The following is a 23,213-nucleotide window of genomic DNA, read 5'->3' as shown; positions in this document are numbered from 1 at the left end:
AAAGTCTGAAAAAGTCTTGTGTTTTTCCCTGTTAGTCACGTTTCTGGATAAGCGTAATATTTTTTACTTTTTTTCCCCCCAGAGGGGCTTTTAAAAGATCTGACTGTGGTGGCAAAAATGAGCAGGCGTCCACAGAGAGCTTGGTGAGCTCCCATGTGCCACATGACTCGAGCACCCAGGCCAGGTAGTTCTCCGCCCGACCCGGGCCAAATCTGAGAGCCGAGAGGCCTCCAAATCGGAGCTGACTCATCTCCGACACAGCTCCAAGGGCTGGCCACAGAGCTTGAACTGGCGGCACCCGGCTGGGTGGAGAGCCTCCAGCCTGAGGTACTGCAAATGCTGAAAAAGCAACTGGAAACAAAAAAAAGAAAAAAGAAAAAAAAAAAGCAAGAAAGGAATTAATGTCAGACAACACGGTATTCACAGCAGCAGAATTGCGTAGCGCTAGGAGAGACCCAGTGGCTTTTCCTGACTCTGTTTTTGGCCTGTGAAGTGATCGACAGGGCAAACATTTCTTTATCTTGTATTCTTTTTTTCTTTTAAGTGTTTTTAGGATTTATTGGTAAAAAGAAAAACCTTCTAGACAAATTATATAGAAAAAAATAGCAGTGTAATTATTACATTGTTATTATTATTGTTATTATTATTGTAACTTTGAGCACTGTAGCACTGCGTTTTGTCCAGATACACTGCGGAGTAAGACTGGATTTTGTACTTGGGGAAAATACAATGGTAAACAGAAAACCAGTATAATGGAAGATAGAATAAATGGCAGTAAAGGTCCACTCTGTTATCTATGAATAAAGCTTTGAATTTTAAAGCATCTCCCTATAAGGTTGATCGATGTTTGCCATGACATAGCAAGCACACAATACCTTTGCCCACAGCCTTAACTCATAATGGAAAGAAGAGAATTTTACAATTTACCTGATTTTTTTTAAAAAAATAGTTAAAAAACCTCTTTCCCCTAGGCGATGCAGACCAAAAACACATTACATCAAAGAAGTTAAAAAAAAAATAAGTAAACCTACAGCTTGCTCTCTTTTGTCCCCTAAATTCTCCTCTCTGGAATCTTAGTATTTTCACAGCATCAACTTGACCAAGAAATCTGCAATGTCATCGGGAACTAGGAGGTTTCTTTGCTGGCAAGCTCCTTTATTCAAGACACCAAGCATCTTGCAAAGGATTCTCTCAAAAAAGTTCTTGCCTTCTCCATCTGTTCCAAATAAAATAGACTTTCTCAATATAGATCCAGCAGTAAGAAAGAAAGGGAAAAATCTTTAACACGGTCAAATGAAATATTACAAATACCTACTTTAACTTACCCTGATTTGGCCTTTCTAAGACAACCCTCAGCTGCTAATTGGACCTACACTTTTCTGTATACTTTATTCTCTTTTGGGAATACTAGTTTTGCATGCAGAAAGCAAAATATCAGCCTATGTACAGGTTTTTTTCAGCAGGAAACATTTATGATTTGCCCTAGGCCTGTAATAAACAAAACTTAATTATAAAAACCATATCTTGAAATCAAATCATAATCCAACTGCCAGGCTTTGACTAGAGAAACTGTACTAGGTACCTGGAACAACTTTCAAACTTTTTGCATTTTTATTTGCTTCCAAACCAACTTGTGCATCAAAAATTTCTAGCCTTAAACCCACAACTTGCTTAGCTGGAACTGAAGAGTTGTGGTTTTCAGGCTTTTTTATTGAAAATGCCTAAGGCCTCCTTATGAATTCAAGTCATCTGATAATAGGTTTGCTGCTTTTTTTTTTTTTGGTTACCTTTTTACGAAGCCCTTAAAATTCATTCATGAATCATGAGGGTTTTGCAGACCACAGCTGGGAAACCACTGTTTAAGGGGCAGCAGCTTGCGCACATTATGCGAGTCAGACTTCTCTTAAGTCCATGACCTGTCATCATTTAAACAACAACATAATAATAAAATTTAGGAATAGTAAACAGACTGGGATGAGGGTTTCTGAAACTTGTGCTATTTAACACAGATCAGCAGCAAGTAAAAGAGAGTTTTCTGTAGCAGACTAGCATGCAATAAGAACAACGGTAAACACTGTTGTAGACTTGGAAGCTAAAGATTTCAGTCCTTCCCAACAAGCTAATCAACAGGGAAAAAAAAAAATCTCATAAAGAGTGGCTTTTTTCCCCCCATTTCTTACTTGAAATGACCAGCCACCTGATACACCTTCTGGCTAGAGATCCAACATCCTTCTGTCAGAGGGCTGGGAGCAATTTGGATGTAAAGCCTGAAGTAGTACTTCAACTGAAAGGAACTGTTAAACCAGAGATAACTGCATTAAACCTTCTAGATTTGAAGAAGTAGCAATGATTTTTCTGATTAGCTCTACCCGGCATAGACCTTTCCTCTTGCACACAATAGTTTGGGTTGGAGCAAACATTAAAGATGACCTAGTTCCAAGCCCTTCCCATGGGCAGGGACACCTCCCACCTGACCAGGTTGCTCCAAGCCCGGGCCAGCCCGGCCTTGAACACTGCCAGGGAGGGAGCATCTGCAACTTCTCTGGGCAACTTGTTCCAGTGTCTCGCCACGCTCACATAAAATAATTTCTTCCTCACACCTAAAGCTACCCTTCCCCATCTCCTCTTTTTTCAAGGATACACAAGAACATAGGTGAAAGAACAAGCTCAAAAGGCAACTACAGAACTAACTGGGGAGTCCAAGATGAGCTAATGAGGCAGAGAGATTATAAAAAGGTCCTAAACCAAACCACAAAATCCTTTGCTGTGTTCTTAATCCATCAGAAACAGTTACAGCATATAAACCAAATTGCTGAAAAAGCAAGATATTATCACAAGAGTCTGTTAGGAGTCATTTTTCTCTAGCTTAAAATCTATCTGTAATTAAGTATAGTTCTGTGCCTTGGCTGGTCTAACACAAACTTACAAGAGCAGTGAGAACAGTAGGTCTTTCTGGGACAAACGCAAATTGCATTTTCATTCTGAAGGTCAATTTGTTTATATTACCTACGTATAAATTTGGAGGCTTATTTAATAAAATGATTTGCCAAGTAGATTTCTCAGTCCCATACCCTATTTCTGTGACTCTTTGTAGCAGAAAAATGATTAGGATGTAGATCGATGCCAAATTCTCATTGCTGTCTCTCACAGGGCCTCCAACTGAAAAGCTTCAATTCACTGTGCCAACTGGTCCCAGCTTTATTTTGGAAAATACATGCATTACAAAAGCCAAATTGTTGTAAAGATCTCACAGAAGACGTGAAGCATTATTCAGTGTGGTTGTTTATATTCCATAGAATGAGAGATTAAAAGCAGGTGTGGAATATTTTTATTTAAATAGCATTACAGCGATTATCTCAAGAAAATGTGTGTCTCTGGAACATAACATAACTTACTCAGATTAATTCAGTGAAAAGGATTCTTTGCCTCAATGTAAAACAGCCACTCAACTAACACATAGTATCCTTTGTTACTTCAGATGTAACAAACATAACCCAAGAGGGTCAACAATTTTGTGAGAAACCACCGAAAAAGAGTCAACAATTCCTGATAATTTTGTTTGTCCTTCTCCTCTTAGAAACCAGTCGACCCATGAACATCGACAGCCAGAAACAGTGTGAACCTGCCTACGGAGAGGGAAACTTGACCCCATCATTTGCAGCAAGCATGGCCAAACGTCTCCTTCACACTCAACAACTCAGAGCGGTCACAGGGGGTATAGCATCTGAAGCAGAGGTGGGACAAGTTGCCAGGGACAAATGGGATTATTGCAATGACAGGAAAACCTCTCTCCTACTTTATTTTAATAGCAGGTTCAAGAAAAAGCAGTAGCCACCAGTAGCGAGCTTTTGCTTAAAATGAAAATGCCACAGAGAAACACTGATGAAAGATAATTAAGTGCTAAATAACTTAGAGCAACCCAAATATCGAATTTATTGGCCCTCCTGGTATACGTGGTATAGAATGGTGATTTTAACAAGAACAACAGGTAGGGAATTTTCTCCTGCAAATTCTCAGCACTGACGCAGCTTAGCGTGAAAAAGATCAGCTGAGTGATACGCAGGGTCATAGGAATTAATGTCGGGGTCTGAGTTTTGCTAGCCTAGATTGCCCACCGGACACATACATCATGTTTCATTAAGTACCACACAAATGTTAATCACGTTTAATAATCCTTTCCTGAGATGTCCCAGGAAACGAGGTAGTAAAATTAAAACAGTTAGATGTCTGCTGAAAAGCAAATATATTTATTATGCACTTTCATATACACAGGGATTTTCGCTTAATATAATACAAGGAATAAAATAAAAATTTTACAATGTGAAATTCATTCAATGTACATTAAAGGCTATTTACAACCCACTCCAGGAAAAACAGTATATCTGCAAACCAAGTTAACTGAGGAGTCCAGATGAGGAACATTAAGCATAACAGACATTTGCATAGCAGAGTAATTGACAAGGGAAAATACCTTTTTTTTTTTCCTTAAATAAATGATGATGTTCCCAATACTGACCAGAGAGAAGACCACAAAAATGCATCACTTGTGCCTCTGTTTCTCTGAATGGATTTCTCTTCTGAAGAGTTTTGCCACATGCATACAGTACTGATATCTGTGTCCATAGAACGGTCTTTTTGCCTAGCTCTCCCGCCGACTTTTTAGACATCCTGTGGAGAGGACTTTGGAAGGACCAGTGAAACAGGATGAAGAGAAACAGGATTCATGTTTTATTCTGTTTTTTTTTTAGGTTGTGAGAACTGTTACATTGCCAAAAGAAACTGTCCAGAGTCACAGCTATGCAACTCCACTCACCTCCGCTTGATTGTACAGATGTGAAAGAGAAGAGCAGGACAGAGCAAAACAACAGGGAAACAACAACTTGTCTTTTTATGCAAAACCCTCACGAATGATCGTGCACAACGCCAACGTGGAATTACACAGACCTTCTGAGAAAACAGATGTTTTAAAGCAATACATGTTCGGTTCCAAAACGATAGTCAAAATCTGTAACCAATGTAATTCTGAAAACATTTTCAACAGGTCTACTTTCTGCTGGCTTGGAAATCCACAGAACTATTTCAAATGTAAATATTATTCACACAAAAACCCTCAGGCTACCTATAAGTTGTGGCCCCTTGTGAAAATGGCCATATTTTTACGTCCTCTGTCCACAAGGTGCAACTAATAATAACAGAATAAAATTAAATAAATATAACCCCAATGACAGTCAAGGTCAGTAGAAAAACGTCAGCACTCAGGGATCCCTTTCTACAGAACAAAACATACATCTAATAACTAAGAAAAGCTGTAGTCTTGCACAGTATTGCAAATGTACTATACTTGAGGTTCAGAACAAGTTGGCTGAGAATATTTTGGTACTTCCTCTTTTACTGAGCCTTTAAATCTCTTAAGGGCATTCTGCCAGACTCCCATTATGTTTATTTTATAATTGTCCCACAGGGACAAGAAATTCAATACATGAAACATTCAGAATAATCAATATTGCCATGTGTCAATTTTAACATCTAATTTTACTATATGCTGAACGCCTGACTATAAAAGATGCTTTTTGCATTTAGTAACAAGCAAATAAGAATGGAGATGTAAGATATTAAAAAAGAAAAAAATGTGCTGATGACAGTAAATCATAATAACAAAACACGGAGCCCTTCAGTGCCTCAGAATATGCACTTTGTATACATCCAGGGGCCATTTATCAAAGTTTAAGGATAGCCATACATCTAATTAACCGTCTATGAAAAATAACCTCAGCTTTCTATCTTGTTATTTGTGGAATGATCAGAACTAGAGGATGGAAAAGATGAAACCCAAGCCTTTAGAAGAAATACATACAAAAATAGGCTTATTTTCTAAAGAGCAAGGCTGTGTAATGGTGAGTAGTAGAATATAGCTTGCATTCGTAGGAGTAAATAGCCTACTTGTTTCATTTTATCACTCACAGAGCTGCACAAGTAAGATGTGCCCATTCAATGGAAAAAAATCACACTGTTCACTTTCACAACAATGGCCTTGATTTTGCTCTTTCATATAGGTGAAATTCTTTTGCTGTGAGAGTGGGGAACAACCTTTCCATTACCCGTGGACAGACTATCCAGACTGCCCATTTACCATGCTCCAGGTACGGAGATGCTGGCTCTACCTAAAATCCATGTGAAGCAGTGACCACATTCATACAAGTTTGTGCTTTAAGGAGATATTGTCTCAGGACAGGACTAACTCAGTAATCTCTGCACTCTCCTGACAAAGGTATTACTAACCGTTTGCTTTTCCACTCTACTCGCAACTGTATATTCTCTCAGCCTCATGAACAAAGCGTCTGTATTTTCCATGGTTTGTTTTACTGACATTCTCAATAGAGTCCTTTACCTTGGAAAAAAGAAAGAGCTGTTTCTAACATATAAAGATATACATGAAAGCAGGATCCGACCTTTTACTTTAGCACCTAAAACATACCCATATTCAGTTACCTCATCATCATAACAATAACGGAGGCTATTTAAGATCAAAAGTCCAAGAGCAAATTTGCCTACTGCTTTCAGCGGTCAGTCTGCCATCTGGATTTGATGCTCTGGTACCAGACAGTAGGTTTTGCCTCTTAAAAAATCTCACAGATACTGCAGACGGTTGCAGTCTGACTCCTTTGCTACCACTGAACAGCTAGTACACAAGACAGAACACACAAGTACAGTATTTATAAAATACTGTTCCGCGACTTGTATTTCTGGAGGGAACACAGGGAACTGACCATACATTAGAACAATGCAAATGTGACAAACTGGTTGCTTATTTTCTTTAAGCCACAGGAAAATAAATACAAAAAGCACCGCCTTTCCATACACAGTTCGCTGTGGCACATATACCTGCACCAAGGGTTCTGGAATAGCAAATCAGAATTCCTTGTTCTTACCACGTTGAGCTGTTGTCAGGGAAATACAGCATATATCTTTCAGAAATTAAAAAAAGTGCTCATTCTGTGTATTAAATACAAAGTACACAAAATAAATTTTTGAAGCACAGAGGGTTATACTGAGAAGGCAGCCTGAAAATGTAGGCACGTTACAGTAATTAAGGTAACTGTACTGTAGCAATCACATTCTTGAATTTCTAGGTGGACTAAACAAGCATTGTACGCTTTCATCCCAGCCAGCTGATAGATCATTCGGAGCAGAAGCGCTTCTGTTCATAGTATTGTGGAATTGGCCTAAAAAGTACAAAATAAAAACATTAAGTTTTGAAATATTCCATAATACAAACAGCATTGTAACAAAGAGAGATGTATCATTTCTAATTAAAAGCACACAACAACCTAGCCATGATGAAAAGCATTTCCTGCCTAACTCAAACCCCATGACGGATTCCCTTTTCTCTCTACCATCCAAAGCAGCTACACAGCAGCAGAGCTTCCCAAACAGAGCTCAGAAGTGGCAGTCAGACACGGAAAATCCATTCCTCAGGTGTGCTGGTTGAGCATTTCTGATGTGATTCTCCACAGGTGACTAATTTATTCATTGGCCAGAGAAATTACTGTTTTTGTGCTCAAGAATTGGCAAAAGAGGAGGTAAATTATAGCCTGCACCAAGCAATTCACAATACACACAGAATTGTTTGAACCTGCCATATTTAAAGGGAAGTGACGAAAAAATTGTTAGAGGAGAAAGCAAAAGAAACGATTTAGTTATCCACCACCTCATATGCTTGGTCACTTGCATAGCCAAGTTCTTCACAAAGAAAACCTCTGAATTTCAATAAAGCACTATTCGTTCCAGAGAGAGCAAAGCCCAATTTGGGTTTTATAATATGTGGCATGTTCAAATTTTTTTTACCATGCTTTATATTGAAAAACCCATCAAAACAATCTTCTAATGATAGGTCAGGCCCAAACAAAACATTCTAAGTCAGAGCCATACAATTTCTTTACAATCAAGTGTAACACGAAAGCAAGCAATGAACATAAGCACAGGTACAGAAGAGTTAGGAAATACATTCTTAATTACACATTTTAACCCATTTGATGGAGGGAGGAAAAACATTACGAAGAAATTTAAATCCTGTTTGGACATGACTTGGAACTGTGGGAATCTGAAGTCCTTTTGTCTTCTACAAAAATTTAGGGCCCATTCTCTCTCACCTGCTTATTCCTTTCTGTGCCTGATCCTGTAGTTCTGCATCTTTGCTTTTGCCTGCTCCACAGCTCATCTGCTCCTTTGCCAACATTTGCATTTTACAAATGTGTAGGCTCGAATACGTAGCTTTTTGAAATGCTTTAGTTCTCAAATATTTCAAATGAACCAAAATGCCAACCCCAAGGAAACACTGCTGAGTCCTGCACAGTATTATAACCTTCTGCAGGTCACAGGAGACCTACATCTAGAGATATGCATCCCATCAAAGTGAAATTTATTTCCAGGACATTTTGGAAAAAACCCTGTCTATGTGTTTCTGACATCTGAAAATGTCCCGTTTGTGGATTCTGCACCACCTGCGACTGTCCTAGAAACCTGCAGTGTTTCATGACTTGCAGCAGAACTGAGTCAGCTAGTGACAATGTTCCTGTTCTGAAGAGCAGCAGTCTCAGCTGTCAAAAGAGCAGCATTTACATAAACTAAAGGTATGTTTTCAAAAGTAAGCAAATAAGCAATAAGAGATGTGCATACACTTCATAAAGACGTGGCTGCTTTGAAATTCAAGTAGAAAACATATTAATTATTAATGCATCCCAAATACCCTAAAAAAAGATAAACCTCATCAGGAAGAAGGAGAAAAACTATTTCTATTTTAAGTGACTCACTGACAATTTAAGTCTGAAAAAACTACATAAAATTCCCTTTTCAGTTTAAAATTCAGTATGTGAGTGAAGGTGAGAAATCTACATGAACTCCTCTGATGAAGAAATACAGAATGGTCAGAAAATGGGCACCATAACATAGATGGTAATCTTGCTCTGAGGAATGCCATCTCTTTTACCTTCACAGTGACAGAAATATAAAACTAAAGCTTTAGTGTGTGTAATGTTTTAACTTCTTAGTTTGTAAATTACCAAAGCACTGAGATTTCATATTTATAATCCAAGTAAAGTAGTTGCCTGCAACTCACAAGAAGGTTCAGAAGCTTCCTAAAAAGCATTTTTGTAAATAATGAAACACTGCTACATGTAACTTGCAGGTTTACTCAGTCAGACATCAAAGTCAGTGGGACACAATTTGAGCATATCAGAATGCAACAGGAAATACGACAGTGATGTAATTCCTCTACGGTTGATGCTTTTAAATGACAGCAAAACGAATACTCGCCAGGCTACAATTTTAACATTCACTAAGAAAATGAATTCTGTCATTAAGAAAGTGATTAGGACTATAAAAGACAACGAAATGTTAATGTAGCGTATTTAAAATACACGCGGTGAAATACATGTATTTGCTTCCTTCGCAACCCGATAGGTTACCTTTTATAATGGTGTTTCCTTCTTGTAGTTGAAACTTGGGTCGCTACCTTCAATCTGAAGTTTTAAGGCTTGCTTAAGGCTGAGCTCTGTCTCGGCGGGAGGATAGCCTTCCAGTACTTCCTGATGCCCTCTATCCTGCACTGTTCGTGGGACAGAAACCCTCCCGAGAAAAACCTGATTGCTCTGAAGGTGGTAATTTGGATTCGTCATAATTCCATTTCTCTTCTTTTGCTCTCCACTCTGTTGGTGAATTAGGAACTGTTGCTGAGATCGACCAACTTCTTGCTGAGCTGGAGGGACCAGAATTTTGCACTGCGGCTCTACCGGCACCGATTTAAGCGGCACGCTTGCCCCAGACTTGGCAATCGGCACTCGTTTATCGAACTGAGTCATTTCATACTCTAACACTTTTGGTTGGGAGGAACTACTTTGTTTTATTTTTTTTCCAGCTGACCCAGATTTGCCCGAGTTGTCCGTTTTCCCCCCTTTGTTCACTTTAGTTGATTTCAAACTAGGTTTTACTTGGCTCCATTCAAATTCGCTGCTTGGTGAATTATGGTTTTGACTTAGGGAATGAGTTGTGGAAGAAGGGGAAACAATAGACTGCCTACTTCTGCTGCGTGGCAGGGAATGCTGCTGTATTTGCTCGGTGAACGACAGGCTGTGGAAACTATCAATGGGCACTGTCTGAGCAGTTGCAGTAGATGACGTGGTGCGGAGAGAAGAATTTTTGGAGCTTTTCAGGGAATTATTTGATAAAGACGACTTCTGACGGTCAACCGTAGAATCGGGGGACTCTGAAGGAGAACTGAAGGCGTGAGCGGGCCCGTTAGATAAGCCACGCATACTAGGCTGCATGTCTCCACCAGTACTCCCTGAACTATTTGACTTCATTGTTAACGACTGCATTTTCGAGGAGACGGACTGTAACGGTTTTTGCTCCATTGTGTGGACTGGAGATGGAGTGCAACCATTCAGAGTAGACGCACCGTATTTTTCCAGTAATTTAATAATCTGAGAGTGTCCGTTTTTAGCTGCAACGCGCATAGCAGTGCGCCCGAACTGGTCGGCATGATTTGGATCAGCACCATGCTCTAGTAGTATTTGGACAACGTCAATGTGCCCTTCCTGGGCCGCAATGCAGAGTCCAGTAGCACCTTGGTTACACGTATGGTCAACCAGAGCTCCATGCTCAATGAGAAGCTGTACCACCTTCACGTGACCTTGCCAGGCAGCAGACTGCAAAGCAGATCTCTTCTCATTATCTGCAGCATTCACATCGGCGTGGTACGTTATCAGCACCTGTACCATCTCCAAATGGCCCTGCCAGCAGGAAACATGGAGTGCCGTTCTTCCTTCAGCATCACTTGCTTCTACATTTGCACCATTTTCTAAAAAATACTCAGCCATTGTAAGCTGGTTTTCTAATGCTAAGATATAAAGTGTTGGCCGGCCATCTGCATCTTTGTAGTTTACATCTGCTCCATGGCTGAGCAGTAGTTCAACTATATCTCTGTGACCTTCTAAAGCAGCAACCCGGAGAGCGTTTCTCCCATCGTAGCCTCTCTGATCAATGTTGGATTTATTTTCCAGTAATATCTGCACACAATCATAGTGACCTTCTTGTGCAGCTAATATGAAAGGGATACGCCCATCATTATCAATTTCATTTGTTCTAGCACCTTGTTCTATAAGAGCTTCACAGATCAACCTGTGACCTTCAAAAGCTGCCATATGCAAAGGCGTCCAGCCTGCATCATCTCTGTGGTTTTCATCTAGCCCCCTGTCCAGCAGAGTCCGTACTACTTCAACATTGCCTTGTGCAGAGGCTATGCTCAGAACCGTTCTCCCTTCACTGTCGATGCTATCAACAGCTGCACCCCAAAACAAGAGCGTATTTACAACCGAAGCGTGGCCCATGGAGGCCGCTGCCAGAAGTGGCGTACGGCCGTTGTTGTCTGTGTGATCGACATCAGCTCCTCCTTCTAGAAGTAGATCAACGACATCTACGTGTCCTTCATAAGCAGCTACCAGTAGTGGAGTCATGCCGTCTTTATCACAGTGGTCAACTTCAGCACCGCGGTCAATGAGAAGACTGACCACTGAGGCATGGCCCTTACTGGCTGGTACACAGAGCGCAGCGACGGACAGCGCAGTCCTTCCATCCACGTCCTCGTGGTTCACCTCCGCACCGTGATCCAGCAGGTGCTCCACGATCTCTTTATGCCCCATGTATGCGGCTGCAATCAAAGCCGTTCTGCCCTCGTTATCAGCTTTATTAACTTCAGCACCGTGTTGAAGCAGATTCAGCACAATGTCCTCGTGTCCTCCCCACGCTGCCGCTCGCAGCGCCGTTCGACTGTCCGCATCTGCACAGTCCACTTTGACTCCAGCATAAAGGAGCGCAGAAACCACCTCTGTGTGCCCACCCCACGCTGCGGATCGCAAGGCCGTCCAGCCGTCGTGATCGGTGTGATTAACGTTAGCCCCACATCCGATCAAGCAGTTGACGACCTTGGTGTGTCCCTGCCGAGCAGCTAAGGTAAGTGCTGTCTGTCCGTGAGTATCTTCGATCTCTAAATCTGCTCCCCTGGAAACCAGTAAGTTAACGACGTCGAGATTGCCGCTGTACGCTGCGTTGGCCAAGAGCGTTCTCCCGTTGGAATCACACTGGTTTACTGATGCTCCGTTGTCTAACAAGGTGCGAATGGAATCTTCTCTCTCCAAGGCCTGCCGAACGATGCAAGACGTGCGGTCGTCTTCACTGTTGACGTGAGCACCAGCTTTTACCAGCAGCTGTAATACTTCTTGCTCTTTAGGGATTAAGGTTGACAGGGAGTCTTTGACAGGTGTGCCGTTCCATATCATCCATAACGCCAGCTCTGAAGTCTCCAACTGTAGATTTGAATTAATTAAATGCAACGCAAACTCTTGAGCTTCTATGGGTGTTAAATCCTTCGCTCGGCAAGTGTAACTCATGGCCAGCATCCTGTGTCCTTCTGCTGCGTTACACAAGTATTTCTGCGTACAGTGCTTCACGTCCAGCAGCCATTCTGCAAAACTGTAGTGAAACAAGATTTTTGTATTTCCAAGTCCATCGACAAGGACTTTTGACAGGACATCCAATTTGCGTTGAAAGTCTTCCATCGTCAACGTCATATTTTTGGTCCACACTGCGTGATACAATTCCGTTGTGGTTAACGGCCTACACGCTGCGAGAATTACATTAAGAATAGGCTGGACTTTTGCAAATTGTTTTCTCACAAAAAGTCTCTGACAGAGCCAAAGATATAGGCCATTTAACGTCCCCGGAATATCACGGATCTCTCGTAACATAATAAAATTCTCCACAACTCCATCTAGGACACGTTCCAGATACAGAAAGCAACCACTGCTTTTGATGTGAAGCTGATTCAGCATTTCTGCAGTTTCTTTTGTGAGATGTTGTCTCAGAGCTTCTTCCTGATCTAAACGATGCAGAATATATTGTTGCACATCTTTCACAATGTAAGCCTTTCGTAGATCATCCAGACTTATTTTTCGAAAACCTATTAAAAAGGAAGAAAGTTGTTGTTATTTCTGATCTAGTTTCGCTTAACTCCCCACTTAAAAAAAAAAAAAAATAAAAAAAAGTCAAACAGACATTTCTCGGTAGGGCACACCCATAATAACTTATTTAGTATGTACACATACTGAATGTAAACTAACAATAAGAGCTGAGACACATTTTTATAATCATCTACTATATTAAGTAAAACATGCTAGTAATGAAGAAAATTTTATAAATCAGTTTGAATCAGACACTGCGTGGCTACCTTTGACAATACTAAATACCTAAGCAAAACCACCAGAAATTCAATCAAAGTAAGATTATTAAGTATTATTATATTATTAAATGAATAATCCCTTCTCCAATGTGGTTAAGAATGGAATTCCAAACAATTTTTGGCTATTTAGAATAAGACTATTATATTAATGTAATTATAGAAGAGGTTATTCACACCTGGTGCATATGCATGATGACATGTACATAAATCACTTGAACTTGATCACCTCATTTTCTTTTAAAATCTTTTAAGATAGGGACACAGTCAAAAGTAGTTTTAAATATCTTCACATCTCTGCGCACTGAAAATTACCTACTTTTTTCCATAAGGCTCTCATTCTTGAGGTGGAATGAAGATGTAGCTGTAAGGATGACACAGCTATGTCTGTCATTTACACCATTTTGGCTTTGGTAGTGCCAAGTTCAGCATCTGATGAAGACCCGCCCTCTTGGAAGGTAATTGCAGAGGTGACAGAGGCAGCAGATTAGACTGCCAGGTGTTTGGCCAAAACGGTACCTCACTTCTCCAGGGAGAGGCTGTGATCTTTTCCTCCGGCAAAGCAGATCGCACACGTTTCCTTCCAGTCAGCTCAGCTAGTCATAAAAAAAACCCAGCCCGACCTGTCTTTTCGATACAAAGCAGTTACTAATCTCCAAATTATACTGAAGGAAAAGCAACCATAGAGCAACATATCCAATGCAATTTTGGCCCTGTCCTCATGGAACAAAGAATTTTAACTGAGACTCTCAAGAATGGTACTCCCACATCGACGTTTTTATTGTATTTAAAAGTTCTGTGGAGCAAACTGCTCTGCCTGTGAGCTTGTTCCAACTGAAAATTCAGCCTGATATCAGAGCTGTGCTTTTTGTTCCCAAGTGTCTCCAGCAGAGGTTCTGAACATCACATTAAGGTCACTCTGTTAATTGTTCAGTCTCCAGGAGCACTGAACTAACACAACAGATTAGAAGAGAGAGGCAAACTATGGCAGTGTTACTAAAATATTTGTGCTTGCCTTACTAATTAGGGTAGCAGTACAAATCTAACAGGACTGATTCAACAGAATACATAAAACAAAAGCGTGCTTCTCCCCAAAATAAAATCACTGAATAGGACTCTCTTGTACAGTCACTTCTTGGCCTAAGTCCACAGTAATAAGACTGTCTATTTGAAGATTTTTCAATTAGGCGGCCAGGAAGCAGAAAGTAATTATTTTGGAGGAATCTTCCCCAGTCTTCCACCGGTTTTGTATTTTTTTTTTGTTTGGTTTTTTTTTTGCTTTCAAAAGGAACACAGAACCATCTTCATCCACTACAACAACACAATTTCAAGTTATGTCCTAACCTGACCGGCAAAATGGTGCAATGCATCGTTTTACTATGTATTTGATTACATGTACATTACATTACATTCTGCATGTAACTTTGTAAAACCCTCAATTCTTGCACATCAGCCAAGGAAGAAACTTTGCTGAGTAAGAACAGACAGTGCCCTGTAATTCTGCAGACCCACTTCAAGTGCAAGGTTGTTTCTAGGTTACGATCCTTCAGAAGATGCTGCAGTGAAGAGAGGTGTTAAAACCAGGGCACTGCTTGGGGCATATGCATACACAGAGCAGACGCAAGCAACCCTTTGGTCGTCTCAAGTGTGTAGTGAACAGCCCCCAATATCTCGTACATGCAAGTTATGTCTATTTTGGATTAAATGATCTCTAAGGTCCCTTCCAGCCTAGGCCACTGAATCTATGATTCTATGATTTTTAAATGACCCAAGGGGTTTTTTTCAGCAGTTGACTTCATTTTCCCCCAACAAGGAAACCCGATTGACTCACATGGTGACATGTGACATGACAGCAATCCTGAGGTTTCAGCTTGTGTTCAGTGTTGCTTGACTAATGACTACATTTGACCTCCCTCGACTCCCAGCCCTCACACGAAAACTTGCAGAGTGATAACTGTTTCAGCTTCTCCACTCCTGTATGCGTCCTTCCAAAGCAGAAGACTTGCAATCTTGCAATGTTCTTATATCTTGCAATGTTCTTGGAATACCAGTTTTGGATGTGATAAAAAACAAACCAAGCCCACCAGAAATCGTAAAAAATGAAGGGATTTTGTGTGTGTTTGTTTTTTTCCCTTTAAATAAGACTATGTCATTACTTTGTTCTGTATTAGGGTTAAAAATACTGCCCTGCTGTCTACTTTCCAGACAGATACTACATGTCTAAAATTTGAGAAGACTTCAGAGCAGTGAATATTCCAAAATTTAAATAATTTAAATTTAAATTAAAAAAAAATTGAATAATTTGATTGGCTGTATGTTCACAGAAGCTAAAAATAGTTTCTTATCTTTTGCAATATTTCAAAATACTCCTTGTTAAAAAGTCCTATATATGAGCCCTCAAGGTCTTCCTATATGACCCATGAAAACAAGTTTATATATCAAGAAGCGTATTACCCTCATACAGATCTTCACACATGCCAGGCAGGATACGCTCTTTAAGGGCTGGGATTAACAAACTGCCATTGTTACAGACTTTTTAAACAGAAATAGGTTGTTAATTTTAACCACTCCACCATGCCATACTATAATAAGCAAATAATTCAAAAAAAGGCCTCATAGATAGAAGAATTTAAAAGAAATATCTCAAATTCTTGTTGCTAGCTTGAAGGAAGAAAACAAAGCTGTGCATTTTTTGCCCAAGCATCTATCTAAATGAGGTCATTTTACATTTCCAAACAAAGATCCTGCAAACTTGCTTTTCAACCCTACCAGATACAATAAGTCACTTTCACGGACAAGAAGCACCAAAACATTAAGAGAAAGCTCATTTTGTTTCAGATACATTTCCATGAACTGCTTCAGCTCAGCAACACAGGAGTGCAGCACACAGAACTTGCAGTCCCACGACCCTACTTTTTGCATTGTTAAAATTTTTCTTACAACACATGTCTTGCAACCCAATGGGAGCTCCAGTATGGATTTTCCCGATTTATTAAATTCCTGGCAGTTCTGTAAACAAATCAGTTCCAAATGTATTTCTTGGCAAAATCTAGGGTTATTCAAAGGAAAATAAAAAAATCTTAACTACATACATACTTTCACAGTACCCCAGTCTTTTCTAACTTTAATATTAAGCTCTTAATTTGCAGTGTCCAATAAATACTCAGAAAAAATCCTTCTACTTTCATATGTTGAAATACTTCTACACACATAAGTTAGAAAAGTTTTAAATACATTTCAATATATTTCATTTAACTGAACGATTAACTTTAATCTAAATGATTAAAAACATGGCAGTGTTTTGGCATTAGTAATTTACACTGCTGATCCAAGCATATATTAGATGAGACATTTCTGTGGTCACTTATGCACACCTGCTCAGGAAAAATAATGTACCCAGCAGAGTAAAATGCACCTGAAAACGCAAGCAGCACATGTGGGGTTTAGTGCATTAGCAGCAAAGTATGTTTTACAAATTTCACTGCATCCACCCCAGATACCAAGAGGCACTAAAGCCAAAATCTGCTGCTCTTACAGCTCAGTGTCATTGCACTTAAGTTTGTTTAGTTAGATTTACAGCTAACAGTCCATTTAAAGACATTTAGACTTCCCTCTGCAGTTAAAAAGCCAGCAAGTTCAAAATTCACACACAACTTCTTACTAGCAAGTACTTGATTTCCTAGCATCATGTTTTCAAAGCAGTAATCAGAAGCAAGCAGTACAGACATAAAGGAAGAGTAATTTAAAGCTCTCAGTTGATTTCCCAAGCCTTCTCTTTTTTTTTTCTCCAAAAAACAACATTTAAACTTTTTCAAAGCTTTAATGTTAGAGTAGTAACTTTTACAACTACACGAATACTTAAAAATTATCTTTCCTACTAAAAATCCAACTCCCAAAAAGACTAAATATGTCATTTACTTGCTGGAATGAGAAAACGTTCTGTTCCAAATGAGGCAATTGATTTGATTTGAGGGATTCAGTGATAGGACTACCTGAGCAGCTTCAATTCCCAAGCAGTCTGAGTTTTCTGGATGCAGAATAGTTGTGTTGTCACTTCTATTATATTTCTCTCAAGTTCTCACATTTGTGCTTATTTTCTTAAATTTCAGCAAAGGCTACAAGAAAAACAACTCTCTGCATCTATTCAAACCAGAGCCAGCCAAGACTAGAAATATGAGAAATGCCTATGCTTCCAAGATTTCCAATCCAGAATACATTTGGATAAATATCAGCTCTTAATAACATCTGGCTGTCTGGAACCAAATGATAGATAAAAGGAAGAGTGAAAAAATTAATGACAGTGTCTGCTTTTGCCTATGGATAAGTGGGTGAATGGAGCTTAAGCTGGCTCGGCGGCTAAACTGAATCCTTTCACGTCCACTTTGGATTTTTTTTTAATTGGCGTTTTCAGCAACAACACACACTTTATGGAAACTCCAGCTCCCTGAGCTGAGACACCTGCACGGCTTGTACCACACTGGTGCACTCCAGCCTCATGCATGAGAAGGAATTCTTTGGATGAGCCATGTCAGTGTTGAACTGAGGGGTATAATCAGGGCAGATGGCACAGATACTTCATTTATGTGTACAGCAAAATAGAAGAAATTAAGTAAAAGCTTATTTAAAAAAAAACCTCTTTAAACAAATCAATAGCGCATTTGTACATACGTGCTTTCGTCTATTTACCTTTATGCTGTTGGTAAGAAATTGCCTGCCTTTAACTCAAACTTACTTAAACCAAATAATCTGATTTCAAGAGGCCTAAAGTTTTTAAATTACTATGACAAATTGTTAAAAACCAGAATTTAGTTTTGTAAGAACAACTGCTACACTTCCAAGATTTACCCTCATTTTGCAATAAGCTTTTTTATTATCTGGTGAGCTGTAGCAGAAAAAAAAATATTTTGTGTTCTGTAGCACTTGCAGGTCACATGGGTTTTTCAGTTACTCAGAAATTCAAGTAAACTGTTTATAACATTATAAAACAAAGAGTGGAAAGACTCTGTCTTCCTGAGCACCCCTGCCCATGACAGGGAGGTCGGATTAAATGACCTCTACGGTCCCTTCCAGCCTAGGCCAGTCTATGATTCTATGACTGTAGCCAAGTGATAGCCAACAATGATGTAGGAGACAAAGTGGATAACTCTAGGCTAAAGATAGATAATTTAAGGAAAAAAAAATCTGTAAGAAAAAAGAGGCATGATGTGGCAGTTGTTGAGAGTGCACATGCAAGAAAAGGCAGGAGGACACACATCATCTGTTCTCCTTTTTCCCTCCATTGGCTGGCTTTGGCTCTCTGTGGAGGGTGACCACAGACTCATGCAGGCATCATTTGACATTTGGTTCATATTTTTGAGGTTGTCTCTTCAGCCAGAAGAGGCAAAACTTTTTTTTTTTCTTTTTCGTTTAATTAATGAAAGCTGAGAATCTGGGTAAGACGAAAAATCTGTAGCGCACTGTGCTACTACAGAAACTGGGGATACAGAAGGGCCCAGAACACGAGCTGGAGCAGATGCAAGCACCACTATTCAGCATTCCTAAATGAGTCACCAACAAACAGGAAGGAGCAGAGAGGACCAGAATAAGCAGCCCTTGTCCTCTTCTCAATTCTAGAGTGGTAGGGATGACAGAATCACTGCTGGCAGTGGAAAAATCATAGAATCACAGAATGGCCTAGGCTGGAAGGGACCTTAGAGATCATTTTAATCCAACCTCCCTGTCACCAAGGATGCCACCTGTTGACTAGATCAGGCAGCACATGGGGACCAAACGGGAATCGAAATGACAGAGGGTAAGAAAAACTGGACTCTCTCTTCCATGCCATCACTATTTTTGCCTGGGGAGATGCTTGCAGAACTCTCATTTGTACCGAACACCCAACAATGAGCATCATCAGGACCAGGCCCCTGCAGTAATCCCGGTCTCAGTCATCGACAACACTTTCTGCGTAGCTCTCATTTCAGCAGATACCAAGAGGAAGTTTTCACTGCACAAAATTCTTAAGTGAAAACTCATATAAACTGATTGTAAACCAATTGATACTGGTTAATATATATATTCTATCATTCTCTAACATTGTTAGCAGAAAAAACTACAGGTAGGACACATTTTCCAAAAACAACCCTAAAATAATTCCAATCTATCTTATTAAGTTACACTGAAACTGATTTTTTTCTGTTCCAAATTGAAGAAATAGATTTGAACAAAATGTACAGTCATGATATTATCTCAAGTTCTATATTATTCTATTATCTCAAGTTTTATAACACAAAGTTGCAACATATCTGAAAGTCAACAAAAGGTTCAGCCATGCTCCTCATGACACCTTTCCTAAACTTGAAAATAGGCTGTAAACAAGAAAATCATCCAACAGTGCACTGAGTGAGCAGCCGTCACATGTGCTGGAATTTTGTCACAATTTTCTTTTCCAGTGGAATACACCACTTCTTCCAAACAGATCCTAATACTTCTTCTCAGTTTGTACCCAATTATTCTAGGATTCGTTCTTTCTTCGTTGTACCTTTTCCACAGTGAAGATGGGAATTACAATATCACAAGCCAGCTTCCTTTAAGCTATTCAGTCATTTTGCTGTGGAAATGAGAAATTAACTCATTCAAATTAAATTTATTTTAGAGGCATATCCATTCGTTCTGCTGATTTTTGCTGTCAGAAATTCCATCTGGAAACACACTTAGAAGACAACAGTAATTTTTTAAGACTAGTCTGAAACACTGTATGATTCAATGGAAAGGAAATAAAACTGCTCTGAAGAAAGTTTTGTCTGCTTTTTTGGCAGTGACAACACATCTAATCAGCCAAGCTTTGACAAAACTATTCCCATCTGAAGACCTGAAGAAGCTCTGTGAAGCTACCCCCGAGTTTCCTTCAGTTCTCACATACTCCCAAATACCATTCTTCATGTCTGCCGCTGATTAATACCGTCCCTCATTCCAAAACGCAATTATCCCATTGACCTTTTGCTACTGTGGAAACGAGCAAGCCTATGGGTCTATGTTCTATAATCACACTTTTGTCTTAACTGTATCCTTAATACACACAGGCTTTATACACAGGCTTGGAATCCAGTCTAGATATTGCCCTTTATTAAATTTCAGAGAACTTCCAGTAACAATGTCATTATAGTGAAGAAATGTTCTCGTGACACAGTTAAGCCTGGATGAAGACGCTGTAAAGAATTTTTTTTTTTTACTGTTCAATCTTTACCAAAAATTGTACTTCAAGAATCCTCATTCACATAGTTCCCCTCTCAAGTTCCACGTTCAAAGACTATTCCCTGCTTTCCAAAAATTAGGGGAGAGATTTTAATGAGAGATGAAAAAAAAAATAATGTTCTGAGGTCATAAGGAATGGGTGTATGCAGCTGACATATTTACGTACTTACACATCACCTACCCTGTTTCAAAGCTTTTTAAAACTAGGAAAGCAAGAGGAAAACTTCAAACATCCATATTCTTTGTAGACGTGTCACAAAAACATAATTTACCTCCAAAATATTTAGCTGATTTAAGATTTCTCAGTGAACTGCAACATTTATTTTTTAGAGTTCCCGTTTTGAGATTGCCATTTTTTTAGAACTAAGCACGCATCAGTGCTTTCAATCACGACCAAGGGGCTTGTAAATGCTGCGTCCTAGTTACAGGCACAGGTAACAAACATCACCCATGCCCTGTACTCACCTGTAAACATTTTTGTAACAGCTTTACTCTGCTTGCGGGCAGAACACAGGAGGAGCAGCCAGGGAGGGAAGAAGTCAAAGTGGCCAGCTAAAAGCTCCGCTATCGTTCCAGATAAACTCGTCGAAGTCTGTTCACCCTCGGAAACGTTACAGCCCTCGTCAACCGAATCTACGAGCAGGAAAAGGCTCTGCTGAGGGGGCTTCATTCCCAAGAGAGGGAGCAGAAAGCACCTGTAAGGAACATGAAACAAAATCAGTATTTTAAATAAATTTAACAATACACTGACTATCATCTAGTCATCCAAGTTGAAGTTATGATCAACTTAAAATACAAGGGGTTTTTTAACAGTCTAAGGAATTTGTTTAAATAGTTACCAAAGCAAATGGACTGAACTAGTAGAAATAGTCAGAGTTTGAACAGTCTGTGATGTAATTCTTCCTTAGGCAACATGATTTTTAAATTAACTTAGAATTTAGAAGAACACTTGAAAATGATGTAACACTGTTCAAGGCTAATTTGAAAACCTGAACAAATGTTGTTTCATTAATAAAGAACCTGCTTAGTCTAAAGTTTAAGAACTTCATTATGGCTGTTTCTGCTAAAGCTGTTATTACTTATTAGAAACTAGTAGCAAATAATAGGTGGTCATGAAGCAAAGACACACGAAATATCAAATCTCAAAGACTTGGAATGAGTAACAGTTTTGGAAAGAACAGAATTTCTGCCATGCCTTCACAAATGAAATGCCAATTAATTTAGTAGCAGAATGAGACATTTGGTGGTGACTTTCATGTATTAGTTTATTTGCATTGAAGTTGCCACATTCCTATTACTGGAAAACTACTATCTGCATCCTAAGGATGCCAATAGCTATACCAGCACACCTGATTGTGCAGCTAAACATCCCAAATTTGCACATATTGTTGCCACCTTTAATGGTATTCCTTAAAAACATATCTAACTCTGCACTTAGATCTATCTTGAAATAGCTACTACACAACTGTCATGTGTCTATCCAGTATTTCCACACTACACTATTTTTTTGGGAGACTTCAGAAAGATTTAGGCCCGTAAGTTTCACTGACTAAAAATTATCTTTAGAAACATTTGGCAAGTCAAGTTTGACTTCATAGCAAAAAGATTCAGAAAATGAGATGAGGTGACAAAAACATTTAATAGTTTACTGTCTTTTGTGGATTTGTTATTTGCACATGTCCAGAAGGCATGCACATCCTAACTATTTTTTGTTTTGCCCAAGACGATAACAATAATAATTTTTCATTTCTTTTACTGAATAGATTTATCTTCAGAAGACTTTAGACAACACATTATTACCTATTAGGTATTTAAACTGCAATATCGGTAAATCTTGCTTGTTAATAGAAGAAAGCAATCCACTTTAGAAATTATTCCAAAGCCCTGCTAGTGGAAGGTTTATTATTTTCTTGTTTTCTGCATGAGAAAATTGCAAAATCCAAAGAGAGTGGTGCACCTTTCATGTTTTGACAGTAACAGCAAAATCTAGCAGAGCAGACTAGCGATATATTATACCTGGAGAAAATTCTCCAAAGGTATAAAAGGAAGCACAAAATACTTGTGTCCTGAAAGTGTTCAGTATTAGATGGATTTTAAATCCCTAACACTGCCCACCCCTCCCCTTCTATTATTGGGGTTTTTTTGTGTTGTGTTTTTTGTTTTGTTTTGGTTTTTTTTTTAGATGCAGAAGACCACTGAGAATTCTTTGGTACTTCCAGAGCTAGTTACTCTTTCAGAAGATGCCTGAAGTACAACTAAAAATCACTGTTCACTAAGTTGGGAAGTTGAGCAGCTACCAATTTACTTAAATTTAGCCATAAGGTTAAAATTACTCTCCTCAGGGATGCCAATCCCACAATGAAAGGAGGCAGTTGGAAATGACCACATTTTCCACTCCTTCCTCCATCAGAATGCAGCCTTGCCCCCTCAGTTATTTATGTCAACGCATTTTCCCTGTAAGAATTTTTTTTTCTATCACAACCAATTCTGTTTTCACAAAGTTCTCTACATGGAAATAATTTTCAAGTATGAAAGTTACAAGACATGCAAAGAAATGGTTACGGTATCTTAAATTAAAATCAGTGTGACCCTAACAAAATGCCTACAAAATATCTTGGGAGCATCCAACAATGTTCTTGTGTCAGTATTTGCCTGTTGGGAACATGTCCAAGCAAAGCCAACCAACATGTCT

At 39.2% G+C, this 23,213-nt stretch overlaps 1 protein-coding gene across 1 annotated transcript in view; it reads right to left on the bottom strand.

Moving 5' to 3' along the window:
* Positions 1–9,467: 9,467 nt before the first annotated feature.
* ANKRD50 (ankyrin repeat domain 50) overlaps positions 9,468–23,213 on the bottom strand; it is a 32,859-nt gene continuing 19,113 nt past the window's right edge. The window contains exons 2-3 of the mRNA XM_009878563.1: positions 20,987–21,216; positions 9,468–13,012 (exon numbers count right to left, since the gene is read on the bottom strand). Coding sequence (XP_009876865.1) covers positions 9,468–13,012; positions 20,987–21,216 — 3,775 coding nt within the window. The remainder of the gene's footprint in view (positions 13,013–20,986; positions 21,217–23,213) is intronic.

The sequence above is a fragment of the Apaloderma vittatum genome, unplaced genomic scaffold (assembly GCF_000703405.1).
Source record: "Apaloderma vittatum isolate BGI_N311 unplaced genomic scaffold, ASM70340v1 scaffold19031, whole genome shotgun sequence".
In the NCBI taxonomy this organism is placed as follows: Eukaryota; Metazoa; Chordata; class Aves; order Trogoniformes; family Trogonidae; genus Apaloderma; species Apaloderma vittatum.
The sequence above is the reverse complement of the archived record's forward strand: the minus strand, read 5'-3'. Positions and strand labels throughout refer to the sequence as shown.